Raw genomic sequence first — 22,018 nt, 5'->3', positions numbered from 1 at the left:
ACAGATCTTCTTGGATTAGAAGTGAATTTGAAAAAAAAAAATAAAAAATAAAAGGAATTTTTTTCTTGTATGTAAAAATAAATAGTAATGATAGAAAGTAGAAAATAAAGAGTGAAAATGGGTTATTTGGATGTACAGAAATGAAAAGAAAAAATAGAAAACTTTGTCTCTTCTTATTTAGATGAGTGGGAAAAAAAATTCGAAATAAATAAATAAATTGTATAAATAAACTTTTATACTAATAATTTTTTTTTTAAATAAATAGTGAAATTTAATATTTTTCATCACTTACATATATTACTTCTCACTATTTTGCAAATTACAACTGAAGTTATCACACGCAAACTTTTTACAAATTATAATAACTCCATATATATCACACGACACCGGTGAATTGCAAACATCTTGGTTTCAGTGGTTGTGACCTTCAAAAACCTTACAAGAAGTTGGCACGTTATTATATGAAAATGACTTCTTTTATAAAATTAAATTATGAGAATAAAAAGCATCAACGAACAATATATACCTTTCCCACATATATAACAAACAAACGAACCTATTCTCGTAGGAGGGCCCGCAGTGGGCCCACTACACGCGTCCAAATTAAATGATCCCATTAATTTCTGACAACACCACACGGAAGACCAGCTTGAGCCCAGCCCACCACAGTGCAAGAACCTCTCGAATACTTTTCTTTTCTTTTTTCTTTTTTAACTAAATTAAAATTACCTTTTTTTAGTCTAAAATTAAAGATTAATTAATAATTGATTTGAGTAATATTGAAGTTAGCCTTCTCAAATAAGATCTCATGTAGATGATAAAAATTTAGAAAGAAGATCCAATCAAGTTAGATTTTCTCTAGAGATTAATCTTTAATGAAATTTTTTCAAACCAATAAAATAATTATAAATTTTTTTTTTTTTTAAAATACTAAAAGACTTATCCCTTCTTATGGATGTTTTTTCATGCACAATTACACACGCATCTAGTGATTAAATACAATTATCTGACAACCACATGGGCCAAACCATGTTATAATTAGTTATTGTGACTTATACTTTTCTTGACACATGAAAGTGCACAACCACAAGAACAGAGAATGAAATGAATTGAACAAACAAACCTACTCACTTTTTCTCTATTGCATTGCGTGGAACTTAATTTTCCCACACATTCTCACATCACACTCATGGCCACGAAGCCTTCCTTTCTAACCCTTCTCATGGAGAGAAGAAAGCCTAAAAAAGACGACAACAACAACAATAACAAGACAACCAACGACGACTCAGCCTTTGTGAAAGCCGCTGCATGGGCATGGTACCAACACAACTCGGGGTCTAACTCAAAGGGGAAAACAATAACCGAGTTTGAGGCTACAATAACTCGGCGTGCAGCAAGGCCTTCGCGATACAAGTTAGAAGCAATGAGAAATATGGGAAACGAAGAAAACGAAGGGGACACCAAGAAAGTGTCCCTTCTTGATGAATACGAAGTGCAAAGCATTTCAAGGCTTGTAGAGTCTTGTTCTAGTAACCACAACAAAGTTGTCACCGACAACTCTACGAATGGAAGGGTGAAGAAGAAGAAGGTTGGAAGAGGGTTTTGGGTGAGACATGGTGCTGTTTGTGGTAGAGAGGAAGATGTGGTTGATCCCGGTGCTAAGGTTAAGCGTTTGCCATTGCAAAATGCTACACGTATGTGATCTATCGTTTTCCAATTAATGGTGCCTTCGCTATTGCTTTGCCATACTAATTCCACCTTATACATGTTTATTGTCATTCAACAATTTTCTTCTTCATATACAAATTATTGGTAGATCCAGTTTCGTTAAGAATAATTAAAAAAAATTGTTTTTGTTGTTTTATTTATTTATTTATATTTAAATATAGTGTTAATATTGTATGTAGGGGGGGGGGGGGGGGGCGATAACTTAACATTGAATTCAATTATATATATACTCGACTAGTTTTTTTTTTTTTTTTTTTAATATTATATTATTATTTTTTTATGAATTATGATGGTCTGCTTTTATTACTCACTGGATATGGAGTATTAGCTTTGATCACGAATTTTTTTTTTTTTTTTTTATCTATAAAACATTAAAACTTTATTATTTATGAATTCAAGTCTAATTTCATTTGGAATTTTCGACCAATGAGGTGTACGTATATGGCATTGTCATAAATGGTCCTATATAAAAAGCTTTGGTATCATTATGTTTTATGATGAAAATTTGAATTAAAATGATATTATTTCTAAAGCAGTTATATATATATATATATATATATATATATATATATATATATATATATATATATATTAACTCGATTGCATCATATCTTATTTCACTTTCACATTCCTTTGTGTATAACTTATTAATTGTATGATTTAATTATAGAAGTAATATTTCTCTCTACATATTATATACTAGTCTTTATATTTTTTCAATGCACAAGATCTTTTATGTAGGTGTAGATTTTGTGAGAATTTTTTTTATTGAATTGTATGGATTAGATGAATGAACTGAGTTTTTTTTAGCCCAATTTAATTAAGTGGTCTAATTTAGGTTTTAGGAACAACCATATATGACCTAAAATATGGGTTGAATGTAACCTAATATATTATTAGTGTTCATGCATGGATTTTTTCCCCTTTATTTATGATATATGAATTTTTATATTGATCAACGTCCATGTAAATATATTATTATTAACAATATATGGTTTATAACATTATTATTATTGTTATTATTATTATTATTATTATAATATTGATGTAAAATGTTTCATTGTTTTTTTTAAGGAAATCATATGTTTCATAGTTAATTTGTTATATATTATTGACGTGATTTGTAACATTGTGAATTTTATGATTTTTTAATTAATTTTATAAATGAAATGATTATGTGAATTGTTGTTCATTTATTTTAAAATTATAAGGATTAAAAAAATTCTTGAGTTTAATTGTTTACGACTTGTCTAGGATTGAAGTCAAACTTGTCCAAGTTTAAGAAAATTATATAAGATTTGAACTTCATAAATTCATTTTTTAAAGAAATTAAGAGGAAAGTTAAAGAGATGAGCTTTGGAGCTATTAAGATTTATTTTCTTTTGTTGACCTCATAGAGAATTTAGGTCCTTCTTCTTTTTCTTCTTCTCCTTTAGAAGATTTGAGATAAGGAAAAACTTGTATATTTGATTATTGTTGTGTTATATATGTTCATTGTAGCTTGTAGCTTGAATTAATCTTTTATGAATATGTTGTTGATTTGAGAAGGGAAGTATCTTGTATTTGGTTTTTTGGTGGTTTGGAGAAGAATTGATGAATTATTAAATTTATTGGTTGCATGTGGGAACTTTTGTTGCATTTGACTTACTTGTAGTGTACATATGTCGCTTTGTGTGTTGCATGCTGGTTTAGGGTTGATTTTCAAGTGTTTAGATCCAAATCGCTATTTTGCAAAGTGCAAAAATCATCTTCGCACTAGGCACAATTTCATGGCGTCAAGTGTGATGCGAGTTAGAGATTCTCTACCTTATTGGCGCTAGGTGTGAGATAGATAGCATTGGGCGTGAGTCAGTTAGGAGCTTTTTGACTTGGTTATGTAGGGTGTGAGATTGTGTAGCACCAAGTGTGATTACCTTGTGAGCTTTCTGACTTGGTGACACTAGGTGCAAATTGTGTAGCATCGGATGTGATCAAGTAAATGACTCTCTCTGCCTAGACAACACAAGGTGTGGGTTTCATAGTATCAGACGTGGGTCAAGTAGTGGTTCTTTGCCTAAATGACGTTGAACGCAAGTTCGATAACACTAGGCATGATTTACATAAAGATTGTTTGTCTCATTTTCATTAGGCAAAAATGGATTGGTGTTGGGCATGGAAGAGTTAGAAGCTCTCTACTTTATTGACATTGAGCATGGGAATGCAACGCCAATCGTGGACACTAAGTGTGAGCATATCTCATCAAACACGAATGTGTTGAATGTATATAAGTTGTATATTGTTGTATGTTGTGTTATGAATGTATGGATTACATGTTGTTGAGTAGTATTGTGCTAAGTTATGCAAATGGCATGTTGTTGTGTGAAGCTATGTTGTGAATGCTTAAAGTATGTAGTTATATTGAATTGTAGACTTAGGACAAGAGGTAAAGTGTTGTATTTAAAAGTTGAATTATTCCATTGCATGGATATATGTTATGGTACTCTAAGAGACAACTTGTTAAAAACCCTTCTTGAGCGTTGTTTCTTGAAGTGGAGTGTTAAGTCTCTTCTAGGTTCTTAATTTATACCTTATGGGGACTAGGTTGAACCATACTAGTTTAGAAGCGACCAATGAAGTAAGGTACAAGGATGAAGGACAAAATTCCTAACTTAGTATTGGAACGGTGCATAGTATTTGAAAGGTAGTTAGTAGGCTAATTCCATATAAGCTTAGTTATGCATGTTAAGATTGTTGTTCTACTCTTAATAGGAATATTGGACTTTCCTAGTCTAGGTGAGAAAATCTGGGAAATCATGTTATGTTATAGATTGATATCCAAATTTGTTGTTGATCTAGTAGGCCTAAAAAGATCGCATTGCTAAGTTGATTTAGTAGGATCAAATCACTTAAATCACTCACCTATATTGTTAGAGATCTCTTAGTTAAAATACATTATGATGCATTAAATTGTTATGTTACTATATATGTTGTAATGTTGTTTAAGTTGATATGTTGTTAAGTTGTATTGAGTTGTAAGTTGATGTGATGTTCTTATATTGTGTTGATGTGTTGAATAATTATTAATTAACTTGGCAAGCTAGTAAGTTGTCTAGTAGTGTTGATGCAAGATGATATGATGATGACATGTGTTAAGTAGATAAGTTGAGTCGATATATTGTTTTGTGTTGTTAAATTGGGTCTTGGGTTGATGTTGTGTGGTGTTTATTAAGTTGTTTGTATATATAGCTACTTTATTGCTTCTATACTATTCCATTCTTTTGATTACGAGTTTAACCTTGCATTTTCTTTATTGTTGGAGGTTGCTCTGGTGTAGCTTGTATGAAGTAGAAGCTTGATCGACATTAGAGTTATATTTTTAATATTTATATTGGATATATATTGTATATATGTACTATAAAAAAAACTTTTAATGTTTTCAAGTCATATTGACAAAAATTGTATTATATTTTTTTGCATCTTATATATATATATTTATTGTATGAATGTTTAGGTACGGTTGCATAATCATCCTAGTGTAATTGATTTACTTATTTATTTGCATTGTCTAGTTATAGTAATAACCTACCAAGCCATTACATGAAAAATTAGAGTTGAATAAGAAAATAAAAAAAAGTATCGGACAATTGTATCCTTAATAGGATACCAATTAATTGGGTAATTATATTTTATCGTAGTTGGTCATTCACAAAATTAGTATAATTAGTTAATTATATGTTAAAATTTAAATATTAAGATATTATATTATTTTAATTTATTTTGGTTAACTTACTCGAGTTATTTCATTGATTAATTTGTTATCACATGTTAGGGATAAATTCGACAGAATTTCTTCTACACGTGTTAATATTTTTTAATTGTTTGTCATTATATAATATATTTTTGAGAAATTCTACGGTACCCTTATTATTTAAGAGGGTACCCGTACAGTTGCAATTATAATTTTATTTTATATTTTTATATTTTTAATAATTTATTTAAATAATATTTATGATATTTTTTTTTATTTTTTTAAATTATTTATTATTTAATTTTATTTTATATGTTTTAATTTTATTTGTAATAATATTATTATATATTTAAATAGTTTAACTTTAATAATTCTTTAAGTATATTTTTGTCTTTTCATTTTAAATTTTTGAATTTTTATATTGTAATTTTAATAAATTTTTATTTCTATTATTTATTAATTATTTCCTTTTTTAATGTTTAAGCTTTAGAATTTATTTATATAATATTTATGATATTTTATTCTTTCATCTCTTAAAATTATTTAGTCATTTTATTTTTATTTTATATGTTCTAATATTCTTTGTACTAATATTATTATATATTTAAATAGTTTAATCTTCATAATTCTTTAAGTATATTTTTGTCTTTTTATCTTAAATTTTTGAATTTTTTTATTATAATAATCTTTTTATTTCTATTAGTTATTATTTTTTTTCTATTTTAATGTTTTATAGTATTATTGAGATTTTATAATTTTAATCTTTATAATTTCATCTTACTTTTTATTTTATAATTAAATTAGTATTTTTTCAGATTTTTTTTATGAATTTACATAGGAGAATATACTGAAATTCCTCGATCTTTGAGGGTATGTAGCAACTCCGTCACTTGCGTGATTATGACAAACAGCTAGGGATTGATCACTTAAAAAAATATAAAAATAGAATGACGCGGAAATAGACAAAAATCTATTTAACAGAGATGAAATGAATTATCTATCATTTGAATAAAGTTAATGCTCTTCTTTGGCCACAGAAGAAGACAAATTAACCAATAAAACAAAAAGGAATAAAAGGTGGCGAAATGGCGAAAAACTGATCATGGGCGATCGGAGTAAAAAACCCATTTGGAACAGAAGAAAAAATGATAACAAAAAGATTGTGAAAAAGTGGAGAAACAATGGCGGAAAAAGTAATAGAGAAGAAGAAATGGTAGAAGCCAGATTTTCCTCCAATATGATATGATGTCATAACTATCATTCGAAGATGGTATTATAGAATTATTATAGATTTATTAAAAAAAATCACTCACCATTCATATATATACAAATTAAACATAATAATATATTAAAAAAAACTTAAATTTTCATGAGTCTATTCATATATCGTTCACCAATTATCTATATATAAATTTTAATAATATTAATCATGAAAAAATATATTAAGAAAAAAGATCTTGATTAAATACACCTTTGTCCATGAATAATATACATCTTATTTTAGAAATATATTTTCAATATTTTAAAAAGTAATTTTTGAAAGTTTGTGTTATAGCAAGGTACTTTTCCGAATATTAAAAATATATTTTTTGAAGGTAATTTTTTAAAAGTAAACTTTTAATATTTTAGATAGTATTTTAAAGTTTGTTTTATAACATGCTGTATGAAATTGACGTATTAAAAATGTTCACCAACTTCCTCCTTTATTACGTAGCTAATTACCATTTACGTATCGTCATAAGTTGTATTAAATAAATTACAAAAATTATTAACAAAAAATATAATTTAACACTTAATTCTTTTTTTGTATTTCATATAAGGAACAATGAAGATAATGTAAAAAAAAAAAGTAAGATTTAAAAAATATAAAAATGATGTCTTTTTTTGAATGACAAATTAAATATATATTATATTAGTACAAGGAGTACTAAAACTCGTATACAAAATTATATGACTATTAGAATTAGAATAATCCATCATCTCGATACTCTCCACATGAATATAAAAATGATGCATGATTGTCTTGATTGATTAAGAGAGAAATAAGAATGAAAAAAGAAAAAAGAAAAATCAACGAATAGTTATTAGAAAGTGATGGGACATAGGAAGATAGGCAGGGGAAGAGAGGGTAAAAAAGGAGATAGTTTTGAAAATAAAGTTTATTCCAAAATGGGAAATATTTAAAAGAGTATTTATAGAACTTTCATGAAAAAAAAAATGGAGGTGTATTTTAAAAAATATAGTGCATATATATTTGCTAATGAAAAATCCATGTTTTATATCACTTATATCCATTAAAAAAAACTCACCTAAATTTTACTTATGTGTATCAAACCCAACATTTATGAATATGAGATATATTAATAAAAACTCAAATTTTACATTAAGTTATAAATAATTCAAAATAAAATATATAAGTAAGAGTAATTATTATCTAACAAAATAAATTTTAATCATTCAACATTATCTTTATTAGGGTTAACATTTAACATTTTTCTAATTTGAAAATTTATTTATATAACTTATTGTTTTATTCAAAGCATAAAAGCGGACCTAGAGGTAAGTTGGCCAACAAGCATTGTTCCTCATCTAATTTATTATTTATATAATAATAATAATAATAATAATAATAATAATAATAATAATAATAATAATAAATGTTCTTACCGGAAATCTGTTGTAGAGATGATCCTCCGAGTAAGATTGGTGAGCCTCCTTCGCTGGTACGCTTGATGCTCCAAGATGGGGGTGATACCTGCAAAAGAGACTCCGATGCTAAAGTCAGTGTTTGTGGGTGTATGAGTCTCGTATAAGTAATGCACGTACCTTTGTGTGTATTAGGGTTTTGTTGGGCCTTGGGCCCGAGATCAGTTTATGACCTAATTGGATAGCGAGTCGATGTTGCCTAGCGCGTGTCCGAGGTCACTCCGCGTTGTGATGCCAAGCTCAAGCTTGGCATAACAGTACGGATAGTACAACAATAATAATAATAATAATAATAATAATAATAATAATAATAATAATAATAATAATAATAATAATAATAATAATAATAATAATAATAATAATAATTATAATTATACTAATAAAGCTCAAACATAGAACTATTGGTATACAACTCCAATTCCTTCCACTAAGTTGACATAAGTTGGCGTAGTGTTGCTTATTTATTTTTATAAGTAATAATAATAACAATAAAATAAAAAATTAACAAGCTATTATTTATTATTAAATAAACGTGTGGTCTCATCGCTAAAATTTAATTTTTGTATTCATTTAATGCCATTTTTTTTATTTGAGTTCAAATCAAATGTAAAATTGGTTTCTTATAACTTTTAGACGGGAAATAAAGATAGTTAGTGAGACTCTACAATAGAGATTAATGAGCATAATTATAAAAAAAAATTAATTATTGAATAATCTATAACGATATTTATTCATGTTTTTAAATTACATAATTTTACTATAATAATCCAACACTCTGCATACATGATATATTCCTTTGTAATTTCCTGGCCTTAGCCCTCTCCTTAATATTAAAAAAATAAAAAATCTTAAAAATATTAAAAAATCAATCTTCCATAAGGGAACAATGAAGAATAGTATTCTGGTAGTGAGAGATGGACCTACAACAAAGTTAAAGTGGGCAGTTGCACCTCCTAAATTCAATAATATTAAAAAAAAATGATATTAAAATTTAATATTTTTCTTCCCCGTTGTAATACTTGTCGGAGTCTTCAGGCTCGGGACAGCATGAAACACATAAAAACTGTAGAACCAAAATTGCTGCGACCATTGCGAAGTAGAAAAATAAGACTTGACTAGCATCCATATTACCTTCAACATCTATATATGGTGCTTCTGCACTCGAAGTCTGGTTGGTCTCTTCCAAAGCTGTTGCTGAGAACAAAAGCATAAAGTAGATGATGATGGACATGGAGACTGCCTTTGTCGACATTCTTTCTGTTTAGTGCTTGATCAGTGTCGATTCTTGCTTCAGCTTTGGCTTGCCAAGAGTGCTGGAGACTCATCCATTTATATTTTTCAAACCCTAGCTAGCTTGTCAAAGTTGGGGTTGCTACTTGCTAGCTAGATAGGGTCTAAGAATTGCGCATGCATGATGGTTGTAACTAAATTAATGAGAAAAGATTCTATACCCATTATTGTAGGCATGAATCAATTAACATCATTGGATGCATGAGGAAAGATTGAGGAGTGGGAGGGTTGATTCTTGTCCACACAATCCTTTGGATCTTTTTGTGAGGAAAATAAACACATCATTTTTATTGAAGAACAGGCATGAGGTGGCTCATAAAAGAATATCTCCCATTCAGATTCAAGAGTTCAAGTTTTTCACTCTTTTTTCTTTTTAAGTTGAGATAGAATTATATTAGGGATTATGGTTAAAATAAATTAACAATATTCAAATTTTATAAAAAAAAATTATTTTTAATTCTTTAGTTAATTGTATTAATTATATCAATTATCAATCAATTACCATTTATATTATATTATATATTAATTAATTAATTAAAGAGAATTATCATTATATGTACCTACAAGTTATTGGTTTAAATCAAACTAGGCAAATTTCCATAAATAATCTCTCCCGTTTAAATATTGTAGATAAAAAAAAATGTAATTAAAAAAATTAACTAAAAGTAAATTTTGTGTAAATATTTTATTTTTATAAAAAAATAAATACATTTTTTAATTTAATTATGTACTTAATTATAATTTAATTATCTTACTTTTAAATATTCTTCCTTATCTTAATTATTTTTGTTAATATTTTTTATTGAATTTTTCATGTCAAGATTAAATTAATTAGAGATTTTTTTTCCAGATAAATAAAAGAGTTATTTTCTTTTTTCTTTTATTAAATCAAGATAACCTTTAACCGAAAGTTAAAGACTAACCCATTCATTATTTAAAAAATTAACCTTACTCAATAAATATTTATCTATATATAGACATTGACGAGGAATTGAAACTTTAATTACATACTTAAAGGACAAAATTATCGACTACTCATGTCACTCATGGTTGATAAACTAAGTACAATTAATAATAAAGACTTAAAATACACTAAAAAATGTCAAAATCTAAAATGATAAAAAAAAAGGTAATTGTAAAGAGTAAAACAAAACAAACTCATATTTGCAAAGACTTGAAATATATTTAAGTCATAATTCATTTATGAATTTTGATTTTGTATAATACGAACCATAATTAATTTATTAAATTTTATGAAATAATTTTTATAATTATGATAATTATTACATTACTCAATAAATATTATATCATTCAATAATTTTTAATTAAATGTGAATTCTATCAATCCAACCGTTAAAATATAATTACATATTACTTTGTTTGTGTATATCAAATTTTATTAGAATTGAACAATAATCTGAAAATAATCAAAATATATATTTTTTAATATATTTAGAAATAAATATATTACGTTAATTTTGTTTTATAAAAATTAGGTATTAAATTATTTAGATTAATATAATTTTGTATATATAATATAGGAGTATGAAACTTTCAATCTAACGATAAATTTAAAAAAATCATATTTAATATAAAATTATTGAGTGATGTAATAGTTAATAAAAGTTACATCATTCGCACACATGCGCGCACACACATATTTGAGATCGAGATCAAATTATTCTAAGAATAATTCTTGGTAAAGTTACTTCACTAAATAACTCATAGTGTATGTTGAATTTCAATATCCAATTGTTAAATTAAAATTTTTAATACATATATTAAGTCCACAAATCTTTAAAAAAATTGAAAATCATTTGATAATTCTTTTTAATAATTCAAACTGATGGATAATCATAAAAATATTTATACGTTTATTTGAATCTATATAATGAATTATCATATATTTTTAATTTTTTTAAAATTTGTAACTATGATCTATATATTAAGAATTTTTAATTTAATGATTGGATCATTAAAATTTAACATACACATTATCTTTCTTAAGACATAATTTTAAATATCTCATATAGTATTCACTACAATAAATGTAATACCCCTATCCTACATATTAAAATAAACATATAATTTGAAATTGAAAAACAAGATTCTAAAAGAGAAAGTTTACTGAATAAAACAAAGTCCTTAAGAGAGATGTCACATAACAAACTAGAACAAAAATAATATTCTCACATAACTAATTACTATAATAATATCAAATGAAAGCTAATACCAATTCTAAACATGAGTAAACAACAAAAACTCAAATCCTAACTATTGTCCTGATGTGACATCCTATTATAGAACATAAAATTTATCACAAAGTCTAAGCCTGATCTCCAACATCATCAATTTCATGATGATCCTCACCTATAATAAGAACAAGCAGAAAATGGAGAATGAGAAACATCTCACTATGCTTCACAACATAGAAAATAGCCCGATAATCAAACACATAGAACAAGGCATAACGATTCAACATGATATAGCATACAAATCATGGATTCACAACATAGTTCAACACATTTTTATGTATTAACACATATAATGCAACAGACACATAGTACAATATGCATATGAATATGGTGCCAATAAAATCACAACACGGTGCATTACCTTCAGGTACACAAAGAGTTACCTAGGAGAACATGACAAGTCATACCCTCATCGCACTCTATAGTAGGAGGAGATACACTAGGGCTCGTCGAGACAATGATGTCATGCAAGTTTCATCCACGCATACAAATAAGTGGAACTAGGGCTCTCAAATTCAATTGTCTCCAAGTTCATGAACCTTCAAGCTTTTACACAAGTTGGACCTTTCCTAGTAGTGTAACGCCCGATTTATATAATAATTATATATTTTTTTTATATAATATTTTTCGCAATTATATCATTAACAATATATTTTTTTTTCTTTTTTGAAGGTAAAGATAAAGAAAATTAATATTTTATGAATTTAATACATGACATATCGTTCTAAAATATTTACAATAACGTACTATTTTACACATTATTTCTTTCTTCCCCTTCTATTACAATATTTACACTGATAGTGGGAATAAATTTACAATAACAAATAAAATTATAATACATTTATTAAATAGCCTCCACATTCCAATTCCTTCCAAAGAAGACAGCAGCAATAATCAATGCAAAATGATCTGAAATCCCAAGTAGATCCATCTATTTTATAATATATTTAATTTTAAAAACAAAGAAAAGAGAGGAGTGAAAACAATATCCAATAAATACAATAATTTAAAAGAATATACAGAATTATTTATAATCAATATTGTACCTGTCTGAGGGCACACTCCTGTTCTTCCTGGTGAAAGGGGACCGAATAAGAGCTCCAACGATGTCTTCAAAGGGGGGGAGGTACCTGCAAAAGGTACTCCGACGCTCAAGTTAGTATATGCACGAATATCTAGGTTAAAAATGAACAGTGACATACCTTGTTACGTGTGACCTATTTATAGCATCTGACATGGGCCTGAGCGTGATGGGCCCTATACTTCCGGTCCGATACTAGTCGGAGCGGCAAATGACCGAACCGTCCAGTCCGTACACGGCAGCCTGTATACTTCCGGTATGTTCTATGTCGGCACGGCACCTGACCGAGCCGACTCGATGAATGATGATGGTCCATATTTGCATTAACCAGACTGATGTCGGTTCTCGGCCTCATGCCGAGCCGATGTTGATGATGATGCTTGTACGTGGCTATGCATGGGTGTCTGACGAAATGGCACGTGTTGGTCAACGTGACCGATAGGGACCTTCCGGTACACAAGCCCCCCAGCCTTGAGGAGGGAAGCGACGCAAAGGGTTAATTGTTCTGATTGGGGTACAACAAAAGACTCAGGAATGTGTAGGGTTATGATTAAAGTGCCTCTCTGAGGCGTAGCTGGTAAGCATTGATTGCTCTGGTGCATAACTGACACATTAATTACGCGTGAGGGATTACAACTGCTGATGGGATGTGAAGGGTTGCCATCATTATGCGTTTAATGGCGCATGCTAGGAGGTGTGGAACACGAAAAGTTGTATCCGTTGGGCTTTATTGACGCATGCGAAGAGTTTCATATCTTTGGACCGTTGGATTTAAATGATCCAACGGTATGCACAAGGGGGTGTCGTTTCAGGTGCTTATTAAAGGCGCCTATAAATAGGTGCAAAGAGGAGGGTTTTTTCGTGCAAGTTTATTAGTTGCTCTGAGCCGAAGCTGTTTGCGAGTGTTCTCAACGATAGGTCAAGCTCAACCATCAGGTACGTAATGGCTAATTTAGACGTTGTTAACATTGACTCTTCTGGGGACGAAGGGGAATCTAGGTTAAGGGCGACGCCGAACCAAGATATGCCTTCGGCTTCGGCATCTAATGGGGACAACTCCGTGGGGTCGGCTTCTGGGTCCGGTCATTCTCAAAGTGGGAGTGGTTCTGCATCGGCTGTAGGTTCTGATGAGCAGCCGAGCCGGGGTGGAGAATCGTCAAGAACGTTCCCGTCCATATCAACTCCGGGGTACTCATGGGTGCATGGTGAGGTTGGCAGTGTATACTCTCGGTATACGAGTAAGAAATCTCTTGTGGATTTTGTATCAGCTGTGAAGTTTTTAGATTTTCCTGAAGATGAGGAACCTTCTGCCATCTTCTTTCAACCGTGCCGAGGCGACGGGGTGTCAAATCCAGACTTTGTTTATTTGGGTCAGGGGACTTCTAAGTACCCCTTTTTCTATGTTTATGATTATATGTTCCGGGATTTGAAGATATCTCTCCCGTTTGACGATTACTTCATGGGTATACTTCGGCTTCTGAATGTGGCGCCAAGTCAACTTCATCCGAACACCTGGGCCGCTATGCAAGGGTTCAGGCATTTGTGTCTGGGTCTCGGCCTTTCTCCCACTCCACATCTATTTTTGCGTTTCTACACTTCTTGGCCGACAAGGAAGGCCAAGTGGCTGTCTTTGATTCGCCACAGTGACTGTCTGCTACAACCTTTTACCACTTCCTACAAAAAATTTAAAGTGGGATTTATGAAGGTGATGATTCGGCCGGAACCAGGAAAGAAATATTTTTTTGACACTGAGGGGAATCCACTGTTTCCCTTCTACTGGACCCGGAAGCCGCGCAAATATGACACGGTTTCCAAATCACGCCTGTCTCCGGAGGAGAGACAAAGTCTTGCATTTTTAGACAAGTTGCCTCGGCCTCTCCCATGCCGTCCTCTTGTCCGATTGTTTGATTCGGCTGACGTAGTCGAAGAATTAATCGGTATGGTATTTTTCCTACTTGTTTGAATTCAAGTGTTATCATTGATTTTGACTAATGATGTGCAGGTATAATGGCGGGTCATGATGATTTGGATATTCGCAATTTGCTTCGAAACCACTTGGCGTCGAATACCGCGAATAGGCCTACGCCCGCCGCGCCCGTGAATCCAGCTGGTCAAGGTAGCGGGGTCGGGCCTGCGCCTCGGCCAAAGAAGACCACCCGGCCCCAACCAGAAAAAAGAAGGCCTGATTCTAGGGCCGAGGAGGAGAGTCGCCGGGCGAAACAGCGCCGAGTGGCCAGCCCCCCTGTTCCCGAAAGCTTGTCGGCACCAAGTTTCTTGGCTGGCAATGTGAACGCTCAGGATTTCCTGAGTCAAGACCTGACCTCTGAGGCAGGCCAGGGGCTGCTGAGCCGGATGAGTTCGGCGCAAAAATGGAGCTTCTTTTGTGAGTTCCAAGTGCGTGCTGTGGCCATGGCACAAAGCATTGTCATGCAGCCAAACGGTGAGGCTGATGAGCTGCGCAAACAGCTAGCTGATCAGGAAAAGTCTCTTCAAGAGACATTGGCTGCTTTGACTGACGTCCAAACGGCTAACAGTAAGTACCAGGCCGAGATGGACCGCCGCGGAAGGACCGCCGATGACTTGGCTTTAAAGGTACAGCGTCTCGAACTTGCTCTAAAGGGCGAGACTGAGAAGGTGACAGTTCTGCGCAAGGAGCTGGAAGCTGAGAAGATTGCCTTTGGAGCTTATCAGGAAAAGGCACGCGCCAAGGTTCTCAGTCAGCATCAAGCCGGTTTCGCCCAATGTGCTCGTCAAGCCTGCTACTTCGGCGATTTTCCTCCTGACTTCCACCTAGATATGTCCAAGGATTTCTTTGAAGGGAAGTTAGTGGACATGACTGCCATCCCCCCGGACCAGCAACCGGATGAGGAGGCCCCAGCACGGGTTGCCGGACCGAACGAGGAGACGGTGTGCGAGGAAGGTGCCCCGGAAGATGGTCCAGTGCAGGGGGAGGTTGAGGTGCAATCTTGAATGATGGGCTAGTAGGATTTTCTTTAATGTTTTTGTTGTGTATGAATGGGCCAGTAGTGCCCTCCAATGAATGTACTTTCTGAGGCCGATAGCGCCTGAATGAAATCATCTTTTAATTTTCCAATTTATCTTGTGTACTATTGAATTGATAAAATTTGTTGTCCCAGACCGAGAGGTGTCTCGGGAAGGGAGACTTGTTAAATAATTGGAAGTCACATCCTTAGCCGAGAGACATCTCGGGAGGGAAGACTTGTTAAATAATTGGGAGTCACATCCTTAGCCGAGAGACATCTCGGGAGGGAAGACTTGTTAAATAATTGGGAGTCACATCCTTAGCCGAGAGACATCTCGGGAGGGAAGACTTGTTAAATAATTGGAAGTCACATCCTTAGCCGAGAGACATCTCGGGAGGGAAGACTTGTTAAATAATTGGAAGTCACATCCTTAGCCGAGAGACATCTCGGGAGGGAAGACTTGTTAAATAATTGGAAGTCACATCCTTAGCCGAGAGACATCTCGGGAGGGAAGACTTGTTAAATAATTGGAAGTCACATCCTTAGCCGAGAGATATCTCGGGAGGGAAGACTTGAATAATTTAATTAAAGCCACATCCTTGGCCGAGAGACATCTCGGGAGGGAAGACTTTGAATAATTTAATGCATGATTGTAAAAATAAAGTATGAATGATTGAATCGTGTTGTCATTGATAAATGGATGCCTCGTTAAAAACCTTGCCGGCCAAAACCTCTTTTCACTATTTTTTAAGAGGGAAAAAGACCAGTTCAAGGAAAAGAGTGCACCCTTAAAACGTTTACAAATTTGTGAAATAGACAACTAGCTATAGTAAGTCTTCAAGTGTGTAGAGTTCCATGTTCGCGGGAGAACTTTGCCGGATAGCTCTTCTAACTTATATGCTCCGTTGTCTAGAGCGTGTCGTACTCGAAACGGGCCGTCCCAATTAGCTGCCAGTTTGCCTTCAGACGGGTTGCGCCTTGCCGATCCGGTTGCTCTCCATACAAGGTCTCCTTCATGAAATATTCTTGGTTTGAGGTTAGAATTGAAGCGCCGACTCATGCGTTGCTTGCATGCTTCGGCTACTACCTGCGACTTGTCCCGCACCTCATCAAGAACATCTAGTTCAGCCCGAAGAGATGTGTCATTGGAGTCCTCCTGAAAATGTTGCCGTCTGAATGATGGTTCCCCTATTTCAACCGGTATCATTGCGTCGGCACCGTATGTTAGGCGAAAAGGGGTTTCTTTAGTAGTAGACTGAGGTGTGCACCGATATGCCCACAAAACTTCCGGCAACTCTTCAGCCCACGCTCCCTTTGCTGATCCGAGTCGTTTCTTCAATTCTGTGAGTATGACTTTGTTAGCAGCTTCGGCCTGTCCATTCGACTGAGGATGTTCAACTGATGTGAATCTGTGCCGAATGCCAAGGTTTTGCAGGAAAGAGTTGAATTTTTTATCCGTGAACTGTAAACCGTTGTCGGAGATTATGGCATATGGAATGCCGAACCGAGTAACCATGTTTTTCCAGACGAACTTCTGGACGTTGGCAGCAGAGATGCAAGCAAGCGGCTCAGCCTCTATCCACTTTGTGAAATAATCTACTGCTACGAGGAGGAACTTAACTTGCCCCTTTGCAACCGGAAATGGTCCCAATACGTCAATTCCCCATATGGCAAACGGTCAAGGAGAGCTGATGGTGTGCAGCTCGGTGGCCGATGCATGAATGAGGTTCCCATACTTCTGACATTGAATGCATTTTTTTACAAAATCTGCACAATCCCCCTTCAGGGTCGGCCAGAAGTAACCTGCACGCAGAACCTTGACTGCTAACGTTCGTCCTCCGGAATGAGATCCACAAATGCCCTCGTGGATTTCTCGCATTACATAGTCAGCTTGGTGGCTATCTATACATTTGAGCATCGGGGATGAGAAACCTCGCCTGTAGAGATCCTCGGCAATCATGGAGTATCTAGCCGCGCGAATGCGCAACTTCTTTGCTTCCACCGGGTCGGTTGGTAATTCGCCGTGAGTGATGTATTTCCGAATGGGTGTGATCCATGAGGGTGCTTCATCTACTGTCATGCATTCGGTGGTTACACTTGGGGAAGGAACCTCAAGGTGAATGGTGGTTCGCAATTGTCCCGGTTTTCGGCTACTGGCGAGTCGAGCCAACTGATCGGCTCGTTCATTATTATTGCGCAAGATATGCCGAACCTGTACTTCGCTGAAGTTGTCTTTTAGCTTTTGAAATAGATAGTAATATTGCAGTAGGTTTGAGTCCTTGACTTGAAAATTGTCATTAACTTGCTCGGCCACAATCTTTGAGTCAGTGCAGCATATAATTCTTTTTATGCCCATTTCGGTTGCCAACCGCATTCCGGCCAGCAACGCTTCGTACTCTGCTTGGTTATTAGAGGCCCGAAAACCGAACCGAAGAGACTGTTCGACTGTGATGCCCGACAGACTAGCCAGAATTATCCCTGCGCCACTACCTTGAGCATTAGAGGAGCCGTCGACGTGCATAGTCCACGGCTCATCTTCAAAATGTCCTGGGGGGGTAAGCTCGTTAACAAAATCTGCCAGATGCTGTGATTTGACGGGACCTCTCGGTTCGAAGGACAAATCAAACTCTGAGAGTTCGACCGACCATGCTACCATTCGGCCGGCGATCTCTGGTTTGCGTAAGATTCTGGCTACTGGGCAGTCGGTTCGGATAATGATCTTGTGGCTCTGAAAATATTGCCGAAGTCGACGAGCCGTGTAGATGAGGCCTAGGGCTACCTTTTCTATCAGCTGGTAGCGTCGTTCGGCATCCTGAAGAGTCCGACTGATAAAATATACCAGCTGTTGCTGCTCCTGATTTTCTTGTACCAGAACGGCACTGATGGAACTGCTCGAGATAGCCAAATACACAATCATATCTAGGTGACCGATTGGTTTAGACAAGATTGGAGGAGCCCCAAGGCGTGTCTTGAATTGCTGGAATGACTCCTCACACTCCTGAGTCCATTTAAATTTTTCAGTCTTTTTGAGCAAAACGAGAATAGGCTTGGCTATTTCGGCCATACATGGAAGGAACCGGGACAGGGAGGTGAGGCGGCCGGCTAATTTTTGTACATCCTTTAAAGTGCTTGGGCTCTTCATATTCAAAATGGCTTGGCACTTGTCGGGGTTTGCTTCAATGCCTCGACTGGACAGCATGAACCCTAAAAATTTGCCGCCTGAGACCCCAAATACACATTTTTCGGGGTTCAATCGCATTTGATGATGCCGAAGGGCTCTAAAAACGTCGGTCAGATCTTGGGTATGTGCCGACACGGTACTTGATTTTACCACCATGTCATCGACATACACCTCCATGCTTCGACCAATCTGGTCATGAAAAACTTTATTCATCAAACGTTGATAAGTGGCTCCGGCATTTTTCAACCCGAACGGCATGACCCGGTAGCAATAATTGGCCGATTCAGTGATGAAGGCCGTCTTGTCTTCATCTTGGGGGTGCATCCGAATTTGATTATATCCGGAGTATGCGTCTAAGAAAGACAAGAACTGGTGTCCCGACGCTCCATCAACAAGTCGGTCAATGTTTGGCAGTGGGTAGGCATCTTTTGGGCAGGCTTTATTCAGGTTAGTGTAGTCGGTACACATGCGCCACTTCCCGTTCGGCTTGCGGACCATAACAACATTGGCTAACCATGTTGTATAGTGCACTTCTCGGATGAACCGAGCATCAAGTAATTTTGACACCTCCTCTTCGATAGCTGCTTTACGCTCTTCACCAGTTTTTCGACGCCGCTGAGCAATCGGTCTAGCTTCCTTACTGACTGATAGTTTGTGGCACAGGAAATTGGGGTCGATGCCAGGCATGTCGGATGGTTGCCATGCGACTAAGTCATTGTTTTCCAAGACCACTTGTTTAATGGCAAGCTGCACCTTGTGAGACAGGTTGGCGCCTAGGTAAGTGACTTGAAGATCAGATGTGCCGACTCGAAATGGTTGCTTTTCTTCCGTGGGCTCTACCCTTTCATCCTGGTTGATTCGGGGGTCGAGGTCCATAACCGATTGCTGCGAGACCGAATGCACTCTTCTCGGCTCCTTTGACTCTTCTTCCTGTATTTTTGGCAAACGTAAGCTGGTAAAGTAACATTCTCGGGCGGTTTTTTGATCGGCATGGATGGTGACTATTTGTCCGGACCGGCCTGGGAATTTCATTGCCAGATGTGGTGTGGATACAATTGCGCCGAGTCGGTTCAGTGACGGCCTACCAAGCAGGATGTTATATGATGTATTGGCATGCACCACCACATATTTAACCGGGATATCACTGTACTCATCCCCATCAAACCCGAACCGTGTTGTCAGCTTGATGTATCCCTTCGTGTGTACTCGTTCGCCAGAGAACCCAACCAGAGGTTCGTCATAGGGGAACAGCTCGGATTCCGGAATCCCCAACTGCTTGAATGTATTCCAATAAAGAATGTCGGCTGAACTGCCCTGGTCCACTAGCGTTTTACGTACAATACAGTTGTGAATTTCAACGCTAATGACCATTGGATCATCCTGGTCTGGATCAATACCTTTAAAATCATCTTTTGTGAAAGTGATAGTTGGTAGGTGGGGTCGGGATGTCTCAACCGAGTGTACATGCCGAACGGCTCGTAGATGTCTGCGTCGCGCCGATGAGGTGGAGCCTCCGCCTGCGAAACCACCAGCTATGGTATTGATTACCCGTCTAGGCTGTGTCGAGGGTTCTTCCTCTCTTCGCTCTCTCCGTTCCCTAGACCGGCTACGTTCGCGGTATAAACATGTTTTGGCCCTCCTTTGGCTGGATTGTTCATACTGCCTAGGACGATCAACATGCCTGGTCGAGTTGGGTTGGCCTACGAACCCTTGGAGTTGCCCCTGTTTGATTAAATCCTCGATCTTATCTCTCAAGGCTGCACACTCCTCTGTCGAATGTCCTCTGTTGCGATGGTATCTGCAGGATTTGGTCGTATCGGCCCTCGGGGGGGTGGACGCCCGTTTCGGAACTGTGAGTATTTCCGAAGCGAGTGCTTGTTCCAACACAGCTGTCCTGCTCGTATTGAGCGGTGTATACTGGGAGTACCTCGGCCCTCGGGGATGTTTCTCACGAGGAAGAGGTTCTTTAGGACGGCTCCGAAAGTTCGTCTCGGTCGTTTTCTCAGGTTTTGCTGACGTTTCCGCTCGGGCTTGGCTTCGGAATTCCGCCAATTCTTCCATTTGCATATATTTGTCAGCGCGTCGGCGCAAGTCATCCATGTCTGTCGGCGGTTTTTTACAGATGCTATTGGCAAAGGGGCCTGGTTTTAGGGCAGTAGTTAGATGATGAAGAGCAACCGCAGGGTTCAGATCGCGAATTTCCAGTGCTGCTTTGTTGAAACGGGTTATGAACGCCCGAAGTGATTCCTTCCTCTCCTGACGGATACTAACCAGTGATAGAGAAGTCAACTGGTGTGGTCGACTTGTAGCGAACTGGATGGTAAACTGGGAAGCTAGGGTGCCAAACGAGTCGATCGAGTTGGCCGGGAGCCGGGTGAACCAGCTCAACGCTCGTCCTTTCAGCGACGTCGGGAAGATTCGGCACAGGGCGGCGTCGTCGGTGGTGCTTAAGGTGACCTGAGTCAGGAACACGTCAACGTGTTCATCTGGATCGGTGGTTCCATCGTACTTGTCGAGAGACACGGACTTCCAGTTGTCAAGGAGGGCGGATTGCATGATATTGGGTGTAAAGGGGTTGTCGCCACCGGCCCGAAACGGGCTTTCGGCATTCGCGAAGGATGGTTGGACTCGTTTATTTGTTTGAAAAATGTGGATTGCTAGAATGACTTATTCTCAAACTGAGACCTCGTCAAACGAGCAATTTTATTAAAAGGCTCACTAATCCATATTAATCCCAAGCGGGACCCTCCATGGATTAGTGGTTTTCATAAAAGGAGGGTTCGTGGAGTCGCCACCAATGTTTTACTCAAAACATTGGAAAAAGGGATAAGGCAATTGATTTAAAAATCAACTTTGGCCACTACAACCAGAGTTGGGTAAGGGAGTCGGTTACGCGTGGGGAAGGTGTTAGCACCCCACAGCGCCCCTTTCGGGTTCCCTATGACAGATTATTTTTAACAGAACAGTATAAAATTACTAAATTACCCCTATTTATTCTAAGCAATTATAAATTGACTATCTACATGATGACAGTTTAAATATTCACACAGAAAGCAGTAAAAGGAA

At 35.9% G+C, this 22,018-nt stretch overlaps 1 protein-coding gene across 1 annotated transcript; it reads right to left on the bottom strand.

Annotated features, from left to right (window-relative positions):
• Window positions 1–17,449: 17,449 nt before the first annotated feature.
• LOC145951923 (uncharacterized) lies at window positions 17,450–21,508 on the bottom strand. Its single transcript, XM_083064113.1, has one exon. It carries the CDS (start codon window positions 21,506–21,508, stop codon window positions 17,450–17,452), a length of 4,059 nt encoding a protein of 1,352 aa, XP_082920239.1.
• Between the last annotated feature and the right edge of the window lie 510 nt (window positions 21,509–22,018).

This window comes from Cajanus cajan, chromosome 9, assembly GCF_000230855.2.
Source record: "Cajanus cajan strain Asha chromosome 9, NIPB_CcT2T_4, whole genome shotgun sequence".
NCBI lineage: Eukaryota > Viridiplantae > Streptophyta > Magnoliopsida > Fabales > Fabaceae > Cajanus > Cajanus cajan.
The sequence above is the reverse complement of the archived record's forward strand: the minus strand, read 5'-3'. Positions and strand labels throughout refer to the sequence as shown.